This window comes from Pleurodeles waltl, chromosome 10 (assembly GCF_031143425.1).
Source record: "Pleurodeles waltl isolate 20211129_DDA chromosome 10, aPleWal1.hap1.20221129, whole genome shotgun sequence".
In the NCBI taxonomy this organism is placed as follows: Eukaryota; Metazoa; Chordata; class Amphibia; order Caudata; family Salamandridae; genus Pleurodeles; species Pleurodeles waltl.
This window is the reverse complement of record NC_090449.1, coordinates 70,529,810-70,551,985: the sequence shown is the minus strand read 5'-3', so window position 1 is coordinate 70,551,985 and position 22,176 is coordinate 70,529,810. Positions and strand designations below refer to the sequence as shown.

Sequence of the window (22,176 nt, the reverse complement as noted above, 5' to 3'; positions counted from 1 at the left end):
TTTAGATAGATTTATTTCTATATTCTAATTGGCATCACAGCAACAAGTTCAGGATGTAAAAACAAAGCAACAGAGTGTTATTATAGTGCTTTCTTGGAAGACCTGTGCAGTAAGGTACTGTTAGGGTACCAATACCTAGGGTTACATTCTAAGGAAAAAAAAAAAAAAAGCAAAACGTCTGTTTAAGGGAAAGCAGGACACAAAACATTATGAAACAGTGGGAAAACGACTTCAACCTCGAATCTTGAACTAGGTCTGTCATAGACGTGTTCTAAGAATATAATGTACAGATTTATCTGCCTTGTTTATAACAAGATAAGAGGCAGAGGAAATCCTTTTTGTTACCATACTTAATAACGTGTGTAATTGTTTATTAAACAAAGTTGTGTAGTACTGCAGCATTTTTGTGAGTAGCAGCATTTCAGTTAAGCTGATGCTGACTATACTGCATTTAGAGTTTGACGGGGGAGGTTTACTCCATCACACGGTGAAGGATATCCAGTCCACAGTATTACGATTGCATTATAGCCTATGAAGATCATAAGACGGCGGACGGCATATCTGTTACATTTGTGACGGAGTAACCCATCCGCCAAACTCTAAATGAGGCCCATAGTACTTTTGTGTAACTACGCCCAAACGGCATATGTGCAAGCGTAGTGTAAAAGCTGCATTTATTTCCTAAAAATGAAACCAATGCAGTTTGTGTTGGAATCACTTAAACTGTCACATAAAAATACACGCAGGTGCTCACCATTTTACTGAGCTTACATCCAGCCGCGCTGTGCAATTAATTCAACAAAAGCAGGCTCTGTCTTTTATAAAGAAGCTAAAAGTCAGTTTGGTTTGACTACCACATGTCTCCGATGGTGTGAGAGGAGGCCAGGATTTTTTGGGTACTCTATCATGAAGGAACTTTTTACTAGTCAGCCTTGACTATATATCAATATCTTTGTTCTGGACAACTTGGATTTTTCAATTAAGGTAATAAGGGCTGGATCACACCACTTCTTTGAAGAACATTTATTTTGTCAAATCTTTTTCAGTCAACCCGCAGAAATAAAAAGTTGAAATTACCTTTACATCAATAACCCATCAATGGGGACTTTTGCATCTAATGGAATGACCAGATATCTTCTCCAAGCTGTTAAAAATAAACCCATGAAGCGATCTATCCCTCTCAGCCACTCCTGCACATGGGGTGCCTGGCGGACCTCCAGTATTTGGCAGTATCTTGTTTGGCCAGTAGTCCCAGTCTGACCAGCGAGAGATGCCCTTTCTTATATCCTTCTTCCTTATTATTCAGCAGTACTATTCAGGGAAGATGATGGCTCGCCAACCCAATACTTCAAGCCAATATTTCCGAATGATCGACGCCCCCATAAAATAAGGGAGACGTTTGCAGGTTCCCACCCATATCAAAGACCCAAGAAGACACTCCTACCCATTCTCTAGAGGGGCTTGGCATAATAGTAGATTATGTGGAGGTATTTAAATTAAATTTGTTGTAACTTGGCGGAGATGGCTAATTCATGTGGAGCCATTATTGACCCTCCCCGGTCATTATCTAACTGGCCCCAGGTCAGTTTTGTTGAGGACCATTGTGCAGCATTACATGTGGAACATCTTCAGTGCCCAGATTACCAATGATCTGCCTGGCCATGAGTGAACTGAATTCTGGGAGAGGGTTCTTATGGGCCTCAGGGGCCTTGTGAGGTTGAAGATGGTTAAAAAATTGAATTTATGTAGCTGGAATTCTAAGCATAGGATTTGGAATGTTTTAATACGATTTTCATCCCATACATCACCTACTTTGGGTATGACAATACAGTCCCAGAACCTAAAGCCGGATAAGCAGACTGTACATATCAGCCAATTTCCCAATGACACAGGAGTCTCCTGTGTGGGTTTGTGGTCTCAGACTGTGCACTGGAAAGTCCGCCTCAACATCCCAGGACCACACTCATCAAGGAGGGCAGGCAGGTGGGTATCGGCCCTCATACCACATAAACAATAGATCTGCATCTAACGAGTCATGGTGCTCCAGCTGGCATGCTGGGCCATCTCACTTCCCCATAGAACCTATAATGATCATGATAAGCTGTGATGAACAGTAATACAACTGAGTATCCTCCGTGCGAAGCGCTCCATCACATACAGATTGAACACATTTGTCTGAGGCCACTCTAAAAGTTTTCCCTGGCCAAAGGAAGGTGCATGAGCACTCCTGGACTATCACCTGGAAGGCAATTCCAAAGTCCAAGAGGCAGGAGGTAAGAATGCTAAGGTTCACTGCTTTAACATTTGGAGAGTCATCATTACAACTTGAGAGTGCAATCAATGATCTTATTCAGTCTTTGCTGCGGATTTGCTATTATAAACTGAATACCAGAAAGCTATCCCTAATGGAACCAAAACAGACATAGTGCCCCTCTCCCGCTTTTATTAAATTTGGTACCAGCATTAGTGTTGGAAGTCAAAGTTAAGATGATAATATACATAAGGTACGTAAAGGAGTTATATCTTTAGCATTACAAATTGATCCCCTGGTATCCATTTACTTAAGAAAATGGTGACATCAATTCACTTATGAATATATACTGCAGCCTAACAGCTGACTTGTTTTGGGGTGGAAAATATTCAGAACATGTAGAGGATATTTTCTCGAAAGTTGTAGAATTCATGATGGTACTCTAAAAGTGGACACCAAAAAGTGTGAAACGTTTGTGTCACAAACTGTAAATAAAACACCCTGCAGCGAGTTTCATAATGGACAGTCTGTTCTGTGCCGCTCCTGGACAGTGGAGCTGTGGAAAAACCCTTATTTTGGAAATTGGAATTGCGTTGGGGGTGAAATGCACAAAAGCTTGTCTGGCAAAATGTCTACGGAGAATACAAGGGGGAAGTAGGTTTTGGTGGTCATGAGCTTGGGCGATTTAGGTTTCTGTCACATAAAAGCATATAGCAGCAGAACCTACAACATGTCAAAGATGAACATAATTTGGTTTTTGAGATAATGTAGAACACAATAAACTGAAGATTCAGAAGGCAGAAAGAAACCATTTTGAGATACATTTCCATATTAGATCTCTCCTTTCCCACGGTGCACTTACACAGAGCGGTTAGTGATGCATCAGAAAAAGGACCAGTTGCACACCTTGGCCTGTGCCACCACATCCCCCAAACACATTTAGTGAAACAACCCACGTGAAGCTGCAGCCGGCTCGCAGGACATGCACTATTAGTGGGAAGCAGCTGTCGTTGTCAGTGTGATGGAAAGTTAGTAACTTATTAGTCCACAAATGATTGTACGTTATTAGCAAATTGTGGCCAATCACATGCCTTATTCCTTACCCTTAAACTTTCCAATCTCATTTCAAACTGAATAAGGCAGCTCAAACATCTAGATTATTTGACAAAATTTGTACAATTAGTTGAATTTCTCAGTAATCACTTCAGTTTCACATGACATCTGATGGGATTGCATTGGTATATTATCAGGGAAAGGGGGGCAAAAGCTGAGCTTGGAAAACAAACACAAATGTAGACATTGACGACCTCTATGTGAAGAAAGGAACATTACCAAATATATTACTCTATTGGGTCTTTCTGCCTTCCTGGAGAGAAGCAATAACAGTGCACAGAAGTTACTCACTCACTGTGCATGATTATCAAAGGAAAGATTAATTTACTCTTGCAGGCACTTCACACATTAAAGGATTCACATTTTTTTCCAATTAAAAATGTTCTTAAGTTCTTGATGACAAAGCAGTTTGCCATGCGGCGGTCTCACCTCTTTGTTGCAGTCCCACATCTTTGTTGCAAGGTTATGCTGAGGCCACGGCTCTTAACTAAATGTAATTAATTGGCAACTAGTAGGAAACAAACGGGGTGTCTTTGCTGGTTATGTGTTGTCCTAAGAAAAAGAGCACCACAGCTGGCAGCCTCAGGAGGATTACGGGCTGAAGGAGTACTGCAGCATAAAAATAATAAACTACCACTGTGGCATTGGACCTGTGGTATTGGACCTGTGGTGTCTGTGTGCATGAAGAGCTGTGAACTGCCACCACTATTCCTGAAGTGTAGCAATTAAAGCTTTTACTGCCGGTGTTGTTGCTGCTGTGTGTGAAGCTTTCACTAAATACCCTCCTGCATTTACAATGGAGGCTAGTGAGGCCACGCCTGTAATGAAGATACAAATGAAGATGCCACAGCTGGACTTGTATGCATGCGAAGAAAGCAGCTAAGTATTTGTACAGCACAAGGACAAAAGAACACTGTACACTTACCCCAGGGTGGCAGCAAAATCACTGGTCAGTAATCTGGCTAAAGCGGCTTCGATCACCGCCTCATTTATCTTGGATTTATCTCTACAGCTGGTGTACTCATTATGTGTGCTAAACTTGAACTACCACTGCGGAACCATTTCTGAGTGTAAAGAAGGGAGTTTGTAGTGCCAGTGCTTGTTCTGTGTGGATGAGGGGCGCCTACGCTGCTTCAGCCTCTCCTGCAGACTGAGTGGTGGGTGGGTGTGTGTGTGTGTGTGCGCATGCGCGTGTATCGGTAGCTTGCCTTATCGAGCACCACATTGGGGGGGGGTTTCTTTTCATGGGTGCAATAGGTGCATGTGCACAGATAACCCCTGAAGAGTATGTACAAGTGACTCTACAATATACACATGCCACAGATCTTACAGATTTGTACTGTGCATTGCCATAATCTCACGACACAGACCTCGGACTACGAGGTACGTTTCGCGAGAGGCTCGTAGGAACTAAGCCGTATTCATGAACAAGGGTCTCCAAGAGCCAGAGCAGGTTTTCTGAGGGTGTCCTGATTTCAGGTGTGCCGTCTGTTTAGTGATACTCGATTACACCAATTACAATGGGAGTTAATGACTGAATTTCCACATATACACCTCCAAATCGAGGATTTATATTATCTTGTGTATATATAGTCAGTCTATTCAGCTATTCTGAATGAGGTATACTTGTTGCTTTGCACTACTGATTGATGGTTTATCTCTTTCCTACACGAGTTCTGGATGCTAATAATGATATCCTGCTACGCATTATAATTTTTTTTAAATCTAGTATGCAAGTACACTAAACTACAGTAAAATGTAAGCATACAGATGTGTCAACAGTGTCAAATGTGTTCTCGACCCTCAGAAGTTGTGCTCAAGCTGGTTTAAATGCTCTCCTAGTTGTTGACGGAGGGAGAAGGGAACAAATATGTGCATGTGAGGAGTTGATTAACATTTTTCTTGGTAAGAAGATAAATGAAGAAAGCATGCTGACCGGCTCAAAGCTAAAATAATGAAATCTGGTTCAAGGGAGGCATTGTTGATGATCATACATGGGCTAGAGTTTCCTTGAGTCTGATTGATAAACCTCTCCCTGGGCATCCAAACATAATGCACATGGTACTGATTTCTCATAAGGGACATCCACGACAGGAAACAGTGAGGCCAGGGAACATGGAGCCTAATGACTTACTCTGAAGACATTGTGAGGCCATTCTTAGTTCACTGGACGGTGCCTTCACAGCCCCATGATCCAACGTCTTTTGCATTTCTCAGTTTCTGGTGGCTTCCCAGGTATTAGGTGCATCAAATGCATGACAATAACCTTGGCTTTATTACAATTTACAAGCTACATCTGACTATTCTGTAATTTATATCGCTCTTTTTTCTAAATATTCTAAATTATCAGCCCTTAATCAGATGTAGGAATCAGTTGTTCAAACAGCCTGCCAAAGATTGTAGAGTGGTCCCTCTGGTTGATCTCAGAGGCACCACCAACCAGCTACATGAACTCCTTCCTGCACTTCCAGTTCCTAATCTGAGGCACATGAAGACTGCAGACTGCTTGACATGCTTCTGAAACTTGACTGAGTAACTCAAACCAGCGAAGAGGGCTTGTCACAGTAATGCAGGACTCAGGTGATTCAACACAAGTGATTAGCTATGAGGCGGCTGTTATGGTCTCATGTTCTTGGGGACTGGTATAATTAAATCCCCTCAATGGTTGAGGGAATGTGGCCAAGATGCAGTAATCAGTGCAAGATATGAGCAACTGTAATACAAAGATGTAGCCAATTGCATTCGGGATGTTCAAAGTGCACAAGATAACAGGCACAGGAAACAGACTTTTCAAGCATAAACAAAATAAAGGCTCAAAGAACCAGCAAAGCAAAGCAGTACCAACTACAAGCAAGGCTTGAGTCATTACAAACCTTATTCTTGGTAACCTTCCCGACCTGTGAATGCATCACATTTACATCCATTAGAGAATAAATTCAAACTCGCATCCCCTCTCTTCCCACCCACACCCGTCTCTTCCCACCACTTTAGCAAATCCTTACTGTCGAGTCTTAAGTATTATACACCGAATAATGCAGTAGAGGTCATACAAGTGTACGCATGGGTTAAAATACCCCAATGCTTCATGAAATTCTAAAGCAATCTGTAAATCTGCCCTAATTCAGTTTTGTTGTTAAACTTTGGAATGTCATCTGTTTCAACATTTGATGGCTCTGCTAAGGACAGAAAATACATTTGAGACAGAGTGCTTCTGCGTCTAGTTTTTCTTGGCCAGAGGTGTATGAAACCACAACCAGTGAATCCGCTTTTCCCCATTTTAAGGATCCAGGCCTGCCTGTTGTCTTTTCCATGGCAGATTTCAATCACAAGCGGGAGAAAGAGGAGTGCAGTTTAATTTGCTTTATGCAAACCGTTCTCCTAAGTTAAGAAACCCTTCAAGTAAAATACAGAGTGGGTTAGAAAGTATAGCACTCCTGAGTTCAAGAGACTGCCTAACCAGGTTCGAAATGAGCTACTTACTATGCACAATGAGACAAAGCCATTTGTGGAAACTGCTTGTTTACGTCAGAGGTACCAATAGGCAATGAAGGAAAACCAATTTCCAAATGCCTCTTCACCAGCTATTGAAAGCTCCTCATCCCCCTCTGTTGTTCCTGAACACTAAAATTAAGATACTGCCCAAAGAACTGGCTAATAGACACCACCAGATGATCTGCTTCCTCAAATGCCCCAATCAGACTGATTTTTATCCACCAGATTATTATTTTCCTGTGGGAAACATTAGTGATGTGATGTGTTGCTTCGAGAGAAGCAACGCACCAGATCTTACTCAGTAGTGTGCCTATTTAGACATGACATTTTCTAACAGATATCAGGCAGTCTGTGGTGGGTGGCGCAAAAATAGTTTACCCAGTTTTCTAGAAGGAAAGCTGAAGATTTGTAAGTAAAATAGTTTAATCAACGCGCTACAAAGCAGAAGGTCATGAAACCGGAAACATCTGGGGAAAGCTAGTGTTAGGCCTAGGGATGCCTAGAAATGTATTGCTGCTGGAATTAAACTTCCTTGTTCTTGGATTGTGTCTTTGAAGTCTAGCATTAAGGTGCATTGGAAGATTCACAAACAAGGAAGCTGAGTTCTGAATGCCAGTCCAAGAACCAACAAAGGCGAGGGGGTGAACATGCCCTTCGTAATATTTTTGTTCTCCCTGCCAATTGAGTTTTGAAATAAGTTGTTTTTATGGTTATGTTTCTTTGTTGCGCTTTTATGAACTGAACATTTATCTTAATTTAGAGCCAACTATTGCTCTTGTAATCATGGCTGTACACCTCTGTGCCAGAAAAGGGCTGGTCTTGCTTTGAATTATCGAGTAACCATTGAAGAGGCTTTCTAGAGCACTAATTAAACTTAAATTCTATAAGAGATTGGGAACAACCCTTCTGGTTGGTGATTATATTCTCTGAGTTGGGTGGTGGTCCATTAGGGTAGAAATGGTCCTAATCCTGAAGGACAGCTTGAGAAGCATCTGCATTGCGTACGTGCATTTGGACATCGGTGAGATAAGGGAATGAAGAGGGTGGGCAGATTAGTCTTAGCTGCTGGACAATCTGCAGCAGCTGAGAGAATGATGTTGAGAACAATCACCATGAGGTAAAAGTAGGGTACTGATAAAGATGGGTGCTTGAGAGAAAGGCCTCTAGGTGGAAACTGAGAAATTCAGAGAAGGTAGCTAGTACTCCACTGCCATCTTATGATCACCGACATTATGACATAAACAATGCCACATAGACAGTTAAAGTTGCATTTTCTCATCTAGGTCTCACTTTACTTAATTTATTCACTGAGGCCAAGAGTTGAAAATCTGTCTTTTACTCATCCAAACTCCCCACTTTAAGCAATTTTTTTCTGTGACATAGGAAGAATAAATTAATTAAAACAAAAGGCATGCTCCTGGAAATCAAAGTTTAAAAGGTAGATTGTCTATTGTCTGCATAGTTGTGAACTGACCCCTCAATTTCTAGCAGACACTGGTTTAATGGCAGCAGATATTAAAAAGAGAAGACAGAAAGCAGGAACCCGTTTGGGAACCACCTGTCACTGGAGATATAGTGGGAGTAGATATGAACTCTGGACAATTTACTGGCCAGGAAGGAAGCAAACTAAAGTTTGGCTATGTTGGACACTCCAAGACCTCATCAATTATACCCTGAAAAAAGAGGTTAGATCAAAGATATCCAGATAAAGGATCAGGCAGTCTCCAGTGAATTACGGGTAAGGCTATTTCTGTGCCCCTGTGGGGTCTCAATCCTGACTGCTAATCACTAAAGGTAGGGGATAAGTCTTACAATGGGTCTGCAGTTGAACTGTTGCTAAATTTCCAGCTTCAGGATCTTCAGCAGAAGTACAGTAAAAATTGGCCAATAGTTAATAGAAGATGTTTTTACAAACAACTAACTTTACAAAATCCATGTGTAACTGTGGATCACTAGTGAGAGAGAGAGAGAGAGAGAGAGAGAGAGAGAGAGAGAGAGAGAGGCTCAAACTGAAAAGAAGAAAGATCTGTCAAATTATGAACTAAAATTAACTTTCACTGGCTTTAGAGACAGAGAGAGAGAAAAAGGGAAAAAGCACAATTCTTGGAGGACTTGATAATAACTGACAGCAGATCTGCTGGATTGTATAACCAAGGTTTGAAATACAGCACAAGGTCAATTTTACTAGCCTGAGTTTCAGGAATCTGGGTATTGTGCTCAATTAATATTGGGGCTTGGAAACGGATAGGCCAGTCCAAAGACACACGCACTGGCCTATTCCTCACCAACCATATGGTAGAACCCTCTTATCGATGCATAGAAAATGACCCAAAACCAGCTAAAAATTTACAAAATTAGATTTATTTCTCTGAAAATACATGCTCCAACATGATGCTGATATAGTTTGTGAGACACCGACTTCTGGAGCATGGGCCCTAGCTACAGGCTGTTTTAGCTAATCAGAGGTGAGGTGAGCCACCTAAGAAATGGAGTAAACACCTTATGATGGAAAAATAACAAAACATAGTACTCCTGCTTGAGAAATCTCTCCTGAGAGCACAGTGATGTAATGTACTTTCACTAATATTAACAACTGAATAAACTCACCAGTTACTATCTTTGAAGATGGGGGCAGCGTCTCTCCAGTGGCACTCTGAACAGGTGGCTGTGGTGGAGGAGGGACGTTTGGCCGGATCCTTGGTTTTGGGACAGGCCTTGGCCTAGGCAGCGTGCCAGTCTGCTGAGTAGAAGGTTGGGATGGGTCGGTGTTGGCTGTTGTTGTAGCTGAGATATGAGATGCCTGAGAGTTGGCTTGGTGAACCCCTAGAGGTGGGGTGTCTGGCAGAGTTGGAGTCTGAGGTGGAGTGTTGGTGGTCTGCTCTGTGCTAGATTCATTGCTGACAGGCACAGAGGGCTGTGGGACTGCTTGGCTGTTAGATTTTGCCTGCAGTGGAGGAGTAGCCACAGTTGGTGGTTGGGGTGGAGGGTGATTTGGAGCATGGATGGGGGCTAGATTGCCAGAATGCCTTCGTGGTAAGGATCCATAGGAATAAGATGGGGACTGAGCTGCACCCACGTGCTGACTGGGCGGAGAGGGACTTCTTGGGACTGGTTTTGGAGAAATAGAGGGAGGCTGGTTAAGTGGGAGTGCTGAGCTGGGGTTTCCGGGCTGTACTTGTGGTGGGAGGTTCACTGGTTTTGGTGGTGCAGGGGCAGGTTTTTTGGTACCTAGGAAGGAAAGAAACAGGAACCAATTACCAGACATACATGTGGTCCTTTAACCAGGTTTTCATTGCTTGGGAGTTCCACTGCTAATCCAGTTTACCCTTCATCTCCTATCCTTAAATAGTAATCTGGAATACATCGTACAACTAAACGTATCGATCGACAAAAGGAAAAAATTTGTAACTTCTCCTGCAGTGATATTTTGATTTTAACAGGAAATTCGGTTCCTAGGGTAGCTGTCACTCACACGCTTCTGCCGAACAAATACTGAAACCAACTCTAATAAAATTAAGAATATCTTGATTCCATAGGTCGTAATATACTGGTCTCATCCACTTCTAACTGAGCTAAACATCCTCAGCATTTGCATCCAGAAGCATTGATTTACATATAGTTGGCGTAATTGTAGAACTAATTACATTTATTAACTTGGAATGCCAAAGGCTCAGCCCGAAGTCTAGCACTACTTAAAAGAACAATATCACTATTTCAAACTAAATATCCTAGACACACTACATTCAGAAATACAAGTTACAGCACAAACTCAGTTCTAGAGGTAGAGACAATACACATAGCTCTGGGCTGGTTTTGTTTGTAGCGTGAAAATAGACATCTTTAAAAACATATAAAGAAACGGGGTGCCTCATGTGGTTGCCTAATGAATGAAGCATGATAAATTTCACGTGCAATAGTGAAGGCGTAGGATAATTTCAATAAAAAAGATAAACCTAAAAGACTCACAAAAGGCACATAAAAATGTGTAAAGATTACCTCTTCTTGCCATATGGGGACTTGGACCACCGGAGGTCTGTGCTGGACCCACACCGAGTTTGCTGGAGCTTTCCAGTGACTGCGATTGGCTTTGGACTGAGCTGGATGCAGGTATCCCATTGCGTAAAGGAGGAGGCGTGGTGGAAGAGGGGGAATCTTTGGACTTGAATGCACTGAAAGGTAAAAGATGGTAAGGTATTTACAGTTTATGACTTAATACACAAGCATCTTGCAGTCTGGGAACAATGTGTAGCAGGCAGACAACCCGGCATGTTGAAAGTTTCTCCCTGTTAAGGGAGGCAGGACTAACTAGTTGGAGAAGTTTTACCGTCCAACTCACCAATCAAAACTCCAAAGGTGATTTCTTTTGGTAGAATATTTTGAAAAATTGAAGTTTTTAATCAAGAACTAAAGAAAAAGAGGCACTTGGACCCTATGGGGAATAGTAACATAGCAATTAAACTGGGCGTAGCCATTTCACAAAAGACGTGGTATGAGCAAGTAAATCATAAGCCCAGAAGTTTCCAAGAGAACCAGGTTTGCTTTCATTTCCTCATATGTCACATTAGAAGTCTCTATTTCAGTGCATTCCACCCTTCTCTCTGAATTGTATTGAATTCTAAGAAGGATGTAATCTTTCTGCAAAAATGGCATTCTAGTTTTGGCACGTATGTTACACAGAAACTGTGGACATCCTTACCTTGAGGTAACTTTGTGTTTATTTTTACTTTTTTGGGGGCATTTCTTCACGCAGACTGTAGAAATGTAGAAATACATAATGGCATTCTACAGGGCAGCAGAGCATATTCAATCACAAGGCTGCAAGGAGGTGCTCGCCAGATACTACACAGTAGCTCCTACAATGTTCGTGTAATTTCTTGTGACCACCAATAAGACTTGAATAAGGACAGAGTATAATTTTATTTCACGTTTTCTTACCATTTTCCTATCAACATTTATGATTTTTGGGAGCTCATCCACACTTGCCACCCAAGACCTTGGGCTTCAAGAGCCAGTTATCTCCTGGACTCCCACATGCACTGTATGGTGGTCTTTGGTTGGACCACAACTGTGTGGCTTTAGACCCCTTTTTCAAATGCACCACAAAAACATCAACAAGTGAGAGGCCCCATAGACTCTGGATCAGGGAGAGTTTTTAAAGAGGTTGCAAAGGGACAGCAAAGAAAAAAAAAGAAAAACAATGTCTGCGGGGTTTTCTGCAATAAATAATGTTAATCCCGTTAGAGGCAGATCCTCGCCAGGTGCTTTGTGTTCCAAATTGAGATTGGTTATGAGCTGGCCGAAAGGGAGGTGTTCCTCTTCCACCCCCGTAAGAATCTGAGCTCAGAAACTTTTACTCTATGGAGATCCAACTGCAGACATTTACTAGGCAGTTGTGTGATGTTCTGTGCAAGTCTTTACTAACATCACTGGAATGACGGGCCAGGCAAGCAGCATGTTTTGGCCACATGTTTCTTCAGCAGAAATGTTTAGAACGGATGGTAGAAATGAATTGTTACTTGGCTTATTGTTTGTGTTGTAAACGGTATGAGAAATTTGCAGGAATTAATCCTTTAAAGGAAGAAGGTACCTTTGGAATATTATTTCTGATGTTTAACTTTCTGCATACTACACATTACTCTTTTCTCCTTCCTTGCTTCAGAGGATGATTTATTCAATAATGTTTTTTTTTTCTTTATTCAGTCTTTTTTCTGATCTCTGTTGTGAGCGAAAACTAGAAGGAATTGGAGTCACGGTACACAAATGCACTTTCATAGCATTCATCCTAGCAGTTCTGCAGATGAAATATTCCTATTGCCCCTTTGGGAGTACTAAATGCTTTCCAGATCAAGACAGATTGGATGTTTCCGAGATGAGTAAACTGCGTGAAAATTAAATATTCAGAAAAAGGCATAAAGTATGTACAAGTGCTTTTCTTTTCAAGGGTGTCCAAGCTGAAGGCCGGGACACAGCTGCCTACCAGTGTGACAAAATTGATGCCCAACCTCAAGCAGATCTACTAAAGGAAGTCTGAAGGAGCTCAAGGTCGAGAATGACATACATCATCCTCCAGGACGCAAATGTGTGGGTTATCAGGTGCAACTCTATACTGAAAACAATGAACTGGGGGAACAAGGTTACCATGTAGAGCATAAGACATCACAAGCCTCCAGCTCAGAGATGCCCTTTCAGTCCAGAAATTCAACCTAAAAAGAAATACAGATTTCAATTGTGCTTACCATGCGTTAGAAGAAGCAGGCCCGTGCATGACATACTTATATATGAGCAGAGGCTTAGAAGGTTAGTCAGAAAAATAGGAAACGGAACAGCAAACTAGGATGTAAAACTGTAGACTGCCTGGATTCAGTGTACAGCCGTGCTCCAAACCGGGAAATCTAGACTTGCAGATAAAAAGGATAATTCAATTACATAGTTCCACAATTAGAAGACTACTGAGCAACAACTTGCAGAATAGGTCAAGACCTTGGAAAATATTAAACTGAGTGGTCTTCTCATAGCATGTCCTAGAGTCCCCGCTATCAAAAGTCCTAAAAAGAACAATTAGCAACTCATTATTATTGTTGTATAGTGAGAACCTCTGCTGAATAACTTGCTGGTGCTAAAAGGCAAGTAAAGCACAAACGACACTTTAAATGTAGTTTCAAGAATCAGATATGCCCTTTAGCTTTCTAGAAGAAGCAGATGCTGAAGGCTACTCAAGGTCAGACTGGATTTCTTTCGAAAGGGCTGGCACGTGGTTATCTTAGGTATTTGTTTTAACGTTTGTATAACCACTGTTCAGATGTGTTGCTTCACTTGGCAGATTCGGCCAAAGTTTCTTTCTTGTGGGATTATTTTTTCAGGTTTGGATGGTCAGAACCTACTTGTGTTTATGCACATTTTATTATTTTTGATGGAAGCTGGACATTACCTTGGTGGTATGATAAAGACCTTTCGTATCTCTTCAAAGAATTACCACACTTCACATCCACATCCAGATAACTGAATAAGCACACAACTTAACTTAAAATGCAAAGATTCTATAAGTGAAACTGTTCCGCTGGGTATTCAATTGTCCGCTTTAGAACATTCAGAAGAACAGATTCCTATGGCGCACTTAAGCTTAGTTAGAAATAAGAATTCTGCATAGAGGTTCTACAGCTGCACAGACCTTTCTATCCATTTAAGTACTAGCTAATCTTTTGCATAATTAGGCTAAAGCAAAGCTTGAATTCTAACGGAATTAGGTTTACTGGAGGGTTTGGCCATCCCGCCTCTGGACATCATTTTTGCTATATGAGGATCTTTCCAATAGCAGGGTGAAGCTGCGTACCCTGGGATACACTCCATTCACTTGGACCGGAGTGTAACCATCTTTCCAGGTGACAGGTTCCTTTATGAACTTGCACTTTCTGATGGTGGTCTATAGTCTGGTAGATGCAGTCCTTTCTCAGTGGGGATGGTACTCCTCATTCACTGTTTCTGAAGTTGACTATAGTCTTCACCACACATCTTTGAAGCACCAGATTAGTATGAATGAGAAGCAGGTGCATGCGCGGACTGTCACGATGGAGGAAAGGAAACAGATTTTTCTAGCTTAACCTTTTTTTAATCTCCAAGGTGTACATGGTTTAGCAAGAGGTAGTTAGAGTCAGTTATGTCAGATCTAGCACTGAAGATATGGTCTAAGGTAGGTTTTGTACTACGGACACATAAGTGTTTGTTCAGCAGCCAGGTTTTTGACAGGTGTCTCCTATTGTGAAAACTTTCTGTTGGCAAAGGTACCACTCCCCTAGCATTAAACAGTTTAGGAGGAGGTTCCACTTGGCAATACATGGGTGATTAATAACACAAAGTTCCAAATGTGGTCTTGCTTATTTAGTTAATCCTGGAGCTAGCTATATTAGAGTTTGCTAGCCAATTAATAGTCTTTCTACTGAATGCTATGACCTCTCTTACTAGGATATATTAGGGTTTTGTGGACGAGTAGCAGACATGCTTTTCCACTGAAGTGGTATGATCTCACATGCATGTAACTCAGTTACACATTGTTGCATGATGCACTCCTTTAGAATTTTGTCAGGTACTAGGCATAACAAAATGTTAACTGTTGTTGGTTCCTTATGCCTTTGTTCTGTTTAGCAAAACAGTGACATTCATTAGCTCAACTTTTTTTCTTCTCTTCATCTTGGGTTTTATAGGATAAGGCTAAGCTCAGTAAGACCCCACTGGTTTTTTAAAGCATAATGCTACATTTCCACTGCGGCCTCCTGAGTCACTATTCGTGCATTTTCTTGGTCCTGGAGGTTTTCCTGTGACAGAAACTGTACAAGAGTATGGAACTTCTACTTCACCTCTCAAGCTTAGTGCAAAGTAGTAACATCATCATGGGCTCATGCAAATACACCTGGAAGCGAGGGCGCAGAAAGCTCGTCTTTGGATTTATACACGCTTCCTCAACCTGTTGCAGGAATTTACTCTTAGGCCTGCTTCACTCTTGATGTGCGCACTTTGTGTCTTGATGCTGCCAGGTTTAGCATCAGAGTCCTCTAGATCCCCATCTAACAAGCACACATTTCACATTAGGCGAATGCTGCCTCTCAGTTCTTTCTTAGTGTTGTGAAGCTCTGTCATGCATCAGTGAAGGGAGAACTGTATCTTTCAAAAAGTCAAAGGAATGAATCATCTGTAATAATGCACTCATGAACTCAGTTGCCTAGCTTACTGAGGAACACATTCTTCAGTTTTTTCCATTTTTTTAACCTATGACATTTGTGGCAGACTTTTAAATGGAAGTTTCCACTGAAATTATATTGCAAAGAAACAATTTGTTCCTGCTAATGAAGGGAATTATAGAACCTGGCAGGGGATGACCAAAACTGGAAGCAACAGCGATATTAAATTTGGTTCCCTCTAGAGAGCAGGGTTGTGTTCAAAAGGGCTTTAGGGGATTTAGTAATGACAGGTTCAGAGAGTGCAGTATTACAGTTAGTTCTACTAGTTCTACTCACCTGTGATTCTCAACCCGCAAGAAATTAAAATTGTAAAAATAATGCGCTGCATCCCAAGGTTTAAGAAGGTAGTGACCTTGAGCAGACCTACATCATGCATCATGCTGGTTTGTTCCATTCATAAAGAGTAAGGATGAGAATTCAGAAGAGACTGACCATATGCCACTTTGTACCAGGACCAGAAACTGCTTCTCCAGATCAGATTTAAAACTATAAAGCAGTGGGAAGCCACTACTATGCTTGGACAGACTTACATACAACAGGGGTACTCGCTCTCAGGCTTAAAGCTACATGTCCACCTCAGTTTCCTTTAACAGCTGGTTGGACTGACTGCCTCAAACATTAAAGGAATGGGTGATTTTATACAAAGCACATGGAAACAGTGACCTAATATGTAAGTGATGATGGTAATGGATGAATGTTGGATGCTTGTAACAGGAGAGATGTAACTATCTTACCACGAAATCTGTCTCTCTACGGTTCCAAATCACATGAACAGATTCCATAGAAAGGGAAGAAAAACACAACAACTGACAGCTAGACTGTAGGGACTCATGATTCTCAGAACCCATAAACCAATTAAGCTGGATTATTAGAATAGGCATCCAAAACGGACTGCATGTAGCGGGCATCTACAGTAGCCTCACCGATGCTGCTTGGTGAATGGAAACCAATGCTGCTGTAGTTCTGGTAGGCTGTGTAGACAGTCTAGCAGGAGCAGTACAGCTGCAAGCTAAAAGCATAGAAGAAAACAAGACACCATCCATCTTGTGATAGTCCTCCTTGATGCAGATGTTTATCCTCCGGAACAGGGAGGAAAAGGCTCAGAAGCTATCTAGAGTATTTCCTTTCAGTGTCCTGTTCCTTTGTAACCAAGGTTCTTATTTTCAGACACAAGAAGGACAGGACATTCTGCTTTCTTACCAGAAGCAAGTTGCAGCCTCTGATAAAGTATCAAGCGGACAGGTAAGAACTAAAATGTGCAAGGGCCTGATCGCTTAACATGGAATTTGCCAGTTTCTGACATATCTGAAGTCTAAGGGGAAAAGAGGAAGAGTATACAGACACTTCTCCAAGCAGGATACTAAAGTATGTGGTGGTGGCAGGAGACAAAAATATCAACTTGCCTTTTTATTCCTTTTCACTCATTCCTGACAGTTCTAGACACCACTGCCTAATTGAGCTCCCTTTTGTGAGGGGCATGGTGAAGCTGACAGAGGACAATTTGGCAATTCTGACAACTCCAAAGGTGACTGACAGCTTTGCTGCCAGATCTAATACTTCATGGTCACTGTATTTGAGAATTAGGATTTCGTTTTACTTCAAGACAGGATGACAATTTCAGAGACAACAATATTATATGTGTCTCTGGAAAACTGACAAGGCATACCCACTCCTTCCTGTGCCAGAGGCAGTTCCTCAGAGGCTGCCTTTCTCACCCCCCACCCCCTCAATAAAACCCCGAAGCAATTGCTAGTATACATATTTCCAAATGTGAGGGCTAATAGTGATTTGAAAGCCATTCATTCTTTCAATATTCATCAAAAGAATATAAACACTTGATATCAGAGCAATGCACAGTGGCAACAACTGTGGGATCAGGCACTATATACAATTGATTTTTATGATCATTAAAGAACTTGTGAATAATTAACCATTTGTTCTTAGTAGGCTGGCATGTGCAAAGGAAACAATTGGAACAGAAGCGTGGCTTAGCATCTGTTTTCATGATAACGAGTTATGAGATAATTAGTGTAGTTAAATTCCAATGGGTTAAGGTTTACCTCGATTCGCCTACGTTTTGGCACTTCCATCCAGATTGTGGATGGTGGCCAGATGCTCACAAAGTCGGCTCCTCTTTGAGTGATCTGAATTTGTTGGCCAATAGTTTGGCAAATAATACAGAATGTGGCTTCAGCTTCATGTGGTAAAACGTCCAAAAGAACATCTTTGTGCATTGTAGTTTCTTTACAAGAAACTCGTGCGAAAATTGTCCTCTTCAAAGGGCGAAAGTCTAGAAAAGTGTAGTGAAATATTTCCATACATTGCATTAGGATTAGAAATTTGCCTGCGGATGCCTACAGGAATTCTGAGAAGAGGCTAAAGATTAGATAAACATGTTTAAGAAAAAATATGCTATAAAATTATTTGCAGTGGTTGAGGTGAAGTCTGACAATTGCCAGAACGGGTCTAGCAGACCTGGCAAGTTTCATGTTAGGATCACGCAGGAGGTCACAATATCAGCAGCGTTCTGCTTCAGCCTATTCCATTGGTATCAGTGGCTGCTGTAAGATGTTTACAACAAGAAGGTCAAATAAAACCTACATAAGGGAGAGGGAAGAAGCATGGCATGAGAGATTAGAACAAGGAGCCTCAATCCAGCCATGGTTCTATTTACGGACTCTTGCTCAAAGTATATATGGCTTGTGCTCCTGGGTGACAGCAAGAATTCCAAGGCAGAGATAAGTATAAAAGAGGTTACAGAAAATATATTAAAAACAATATCTCTAGGTTTATAATTTGAGTCGGAACCAAGAATAGCTGAGAGCTACAGTACTGAAAGATATTAGCTGAATTTTGGCACAACGCTGCTGACGAACATGTGACGGAGTCCGTAATAAAGATGACAGAATGCCAAATGATGTGAGAACACATGACTTGAATCCCTATCCCATATTATTTATTTTCTAATATCAGTGTCTCCACAATGTGCCTGGGAGGCCTTCAGAAGTGAGCAGGTGACTTTGATAGGACCCCACCGCAGATGTCATTTCTTTGATGCAAAAAGGCAAACAAAGCCATTTTGAGAAATTCTGTAGAGAAAATTGCAGGAGGAACTGGCAGCATGTGGCCTTTGGAATTCCCAACATGCCGATCAACTGACAAAAAAAGTATGTACCAGAATCTAGATTGGGGGAGGGTTTCGTGAAGGAGAAGCACAGGTTTGCTCAAAATCAGAGCAGGTAGAACCTACGAGACATATAGCAATGTAGCCACTTGGTCGAAATATCCCTCTCTCTACAGGGTCACCCCCAAATGTTTTGACTTTCTCCTCCTTCTTTTTGGTGGATTTTTGCTAGTTGGACTTAGGGCTCTGTGCAATTTACCACTGTTAACCAGTGCTAAAGTGCTTGTGCTCTCTCCCTAAAAAAGAATTTGGTTGGCATATACCTGATTGGCTTATGTAATTTACATGCCAGTCCCTTGTAGGGTGGTATCCCATATACCCAGAGCCTGTAAATTAAATGCTACAAGTGGGCCTGCAGAACTTTTTGTGCCACCCACTTAAGTAGCACCTTAAAACATGTCTGAATGCAGTGTCACACTGCTGTGTCGACTTGACTTTTAAAACCTCCTGCCAGGCCATAAACTCCCCTTTTATTACATATAAGTCACCCCTATGGTAGGCCCTAGGGGAAGGGCACTGTGTAATTAAAGGTGGGACATGTAGTTTTTAGTTTTACATGTCCTGGTATTGAAAAACTCTCAAATTGGTTTCTTTTCACTACTGTGAGGCCTACCCCTCCCATAGGATAACATTGGGAATTCTTTCTTAGAGTTAATAAGATGTAATCTCTAAACCAGAGGTTGTAGTTATATCATGTTTGGTATCTATAAACTTGTAATTATAAACCCTCTTTAGTGGTAAAGTCGGATTTATCACCACAAGTTTGAAAATGTCACTTTTAGAAAGTTGACATTTTCCTGCCCTTAGCCCTCTGTGCTTTCAGCCTGCCTTAGGTCACATGACAGGGTGTAACTGACAGTTGAGACTTTGTGAATTCACCCCAGACAGTCTCCCAATAGTGGGATTGGCAGATCCTGAATGGGCCATTAATTAACTTGACGGGGGAGCTAAACACAGCCCCACTTACACATGAGGGACTGCCACAAAACAATAGGCGTCCCTGTATGTCAGTGCAGCCAGCTAGGAGCCAGGACAGGGGAGGCAGGGAACTCCTGGAACTTCATAGAACCCTTCTGGAAACTTCTCCCAACGTCTAGGAGCAGGGCACCAAGGTATGAAAATAGGCCTCTCAGACTTACTCCTTAGTTTACTTCTGGACCAGCAGAAGGACCCTCAGAGGACTGCCTCTTGCTGTGACCTTGTGTGCACTCTGCCTGACTGCTGCCTTGGTGCCTGGAGCCTGCCTTGCACCTTCAAAGGCCAGCCCTGCATCTTCACCTGCACTTAGGACTGCCAGAGGTGACTCCAAGCGCTAGTTTAGCTGGACCCCTGTTCAGAGCCACAGGAATATAACGGACCCCCACCATCTTGAACCTGTACCTGGACCCTGCCTGAGTGAGTCTTGAGCCCCAAAGAGGTCTTCATCCACTCTTGGACCCTTAGTGGTAGAGCTAAGGCTGCCCAGGTGGCCATTTTCTAAAACTGAGGACTTGCTGTTTTTCAACCTTAACTTTAAAAGTTCATAACTCTGGCTCTAATAATTGGATTTTGATGGTTGTGATGTCAATTTATTAATATCTACTCTATTTTTCTAAATTGGTTTTGGATTTGTCTTGTGTTTACATTGTATTGCTCTCTGTGTACTGCATAAATACATTACACATTGCCTCCAAGTTAAGTCTCACTGTTGTTTGTGCCAAGTTACCCAGGGTTAAGCACAGGTTAATTTAGTGACTTTTTGTGGTTCACCCTGCAAAGGAGTGTGGCACTTGGTTGACCAGAGCTCACACCCCAGTCAACCGACAACCCAATTTCTCACACTCCTCCACACTGAATGGAGAGGATACTATAAAATAAGATCACTTACTACTGGTACCTAGATAATTATAAAGCATACTCCTTAGTCTCCACCATACTACCCTGGAACGCCCAAAAGAAGAAAATAAAATGGAGGATGCAGTCTTCGAATTATTACTGAAGTACTGCATCTGAGTTGCTTACCAGTTCAAGTTAATTTCAGCAGTAACACTCCTGTAACCTTGACACACAATAGCTGAAGGTAATTTCTCAAGCACCATGATAAATCTCAATGTAGAGTGAGCTGGAACAGTTGAAACAGGCCTTATGAAGGTCAGATAGCAACAATTATTTGCCACACAAAAAAACTGCCTTGAAACTGGGTTAAGTGGCTGGCTGAGCTGACCCAATACAAGGTCCAAAATTGCTTATATGCTAAAAAGAAGTGGGGAAATCCCAGAGCTTAGGGAATGCCCATAAGTGCATCAAGAATACTGAAGTATGAACCAGAGCCAGAAAATGGGAAACTGAGGTAGACATAACATCTGTGCACAGGAGCGGTGTGACCATACAGGAAAAAGGAAATGCGTGAGTGTTATAAGCTGCAGTTTCTGCTTCATTAACAAGGCGGTACTAGGTTGTTAGTGGTTAGTAATATAAGAGAACCAAAAGCAGCAGTTTCACCACAAGGGCCACAAGAGGACAAATACATTACTGCGTTTAAGTATAACAACAAAAGCAAAGCCCGAATAGATCAGTTGCCAGCGACAGAAGTGAGTTAAGAAAATCCCACAGTATCTCCTGCTCACACTGGAAAAGATGGACCAAAAGAGGAGGCAGGTTCCACCACCCGTCATCAGAACATATTTGTAAATAAATACCTGACATCCCCTTGAATAACAGGTCGTCCTCCCTCCGAGGCAGCCCTTTGGTGACCCCTTACAAGCTGCACGCCTGAAAGAGTGTTACTGGAACTGATCAAAGTATGGAGCCTGTAAACAGTAGAAAAGTATTTTGAGAAGTACTGTCAAGTTAGAGAGATAGATGTGTTGTCTGCTGGAAAGTCCTTCCAGAACAGCTTAGCGTGGAAACATGCCTCAAGCACCACTGGACTATGAATGCACACCAGCAGATCTAGCACAGGTGTCATGGGCCCAGTGGGTGCAAAGGATTTGTACTGAACTTCCAAGACAATCACTGCACAAGGGCTGTGAAGGACATTCATGCATAACCAACGCCCAAGGGGTAGCAAGGACATCCAGGCATGGCTATAGCAGATAATATCCCAATGCAGCCAGGTGTGTAGTGTATGTAAAGGACAATTCAGCACTATTAGAGTAAATGATGGACTGCCAAAACAGACAGAGCACACAGGATGTTAGAGGTCCCAGCACAGCTGGTACAGACCCAACATGGAAATTATCCCAGCACAGCACATGAGCAAGGAAGGAGCACAACTGGAACATGGGGAAGTGAAAAAGATCGCTGTCACATGGACTGAAGGGTGCCCTGAAACAACCAGAGTATTAAAGGGGTAAATAACGTTCCAGCACAACTACAGCAGCAAGAGTGAAGGGTTCCTTACCACAGTTAACATGCAAGGCATT

The 22,176-nt window shown here is 42.0% G+C and overlaps 1 protein-coding gene across 7 annotated transcripts in view; it reads right to left on the bottom strand.

The window, feature by feature from the left end:
• The window catches only part of ARHGAP17 (Rho GTPase activating protein 17), a 282,860-nt gene that overhangs the window by 25,929 nt on the left and 234,755 nt on the right, over window positions 1-22,176 (bottom strand). For 4 of the 7 annotated variants that reach the window (XM_069209704.1, XM_069209702.1, XM_069209707.1 and 1 more), the window contains exons 18-20: window positions 21,451-21,561; window positions 10,853-11,025; window positions 9,464-10,084 (exon numbers count right to left, since the gene is read on the bottom strand). In XM_069209704.1, coding sequence (XP_069065805.1) covers window positions 9,464-10,084; window positions 10,853-11,025; window positions 21,451-21,561 — 905 coding nt within the window. Of the gene's footprint in view, window positions 1-3,354; window positions 3,404-9,463; window positions 10,085-10,852; window positions 11,026-21,450; window positions 21,562-22,176 lie in introns of all 7 variants that reach the window. The other 3 variants (XM_069209708.1, XM_069209705.1, XM_069209703.1) reach the window with 2 other exon arrangements.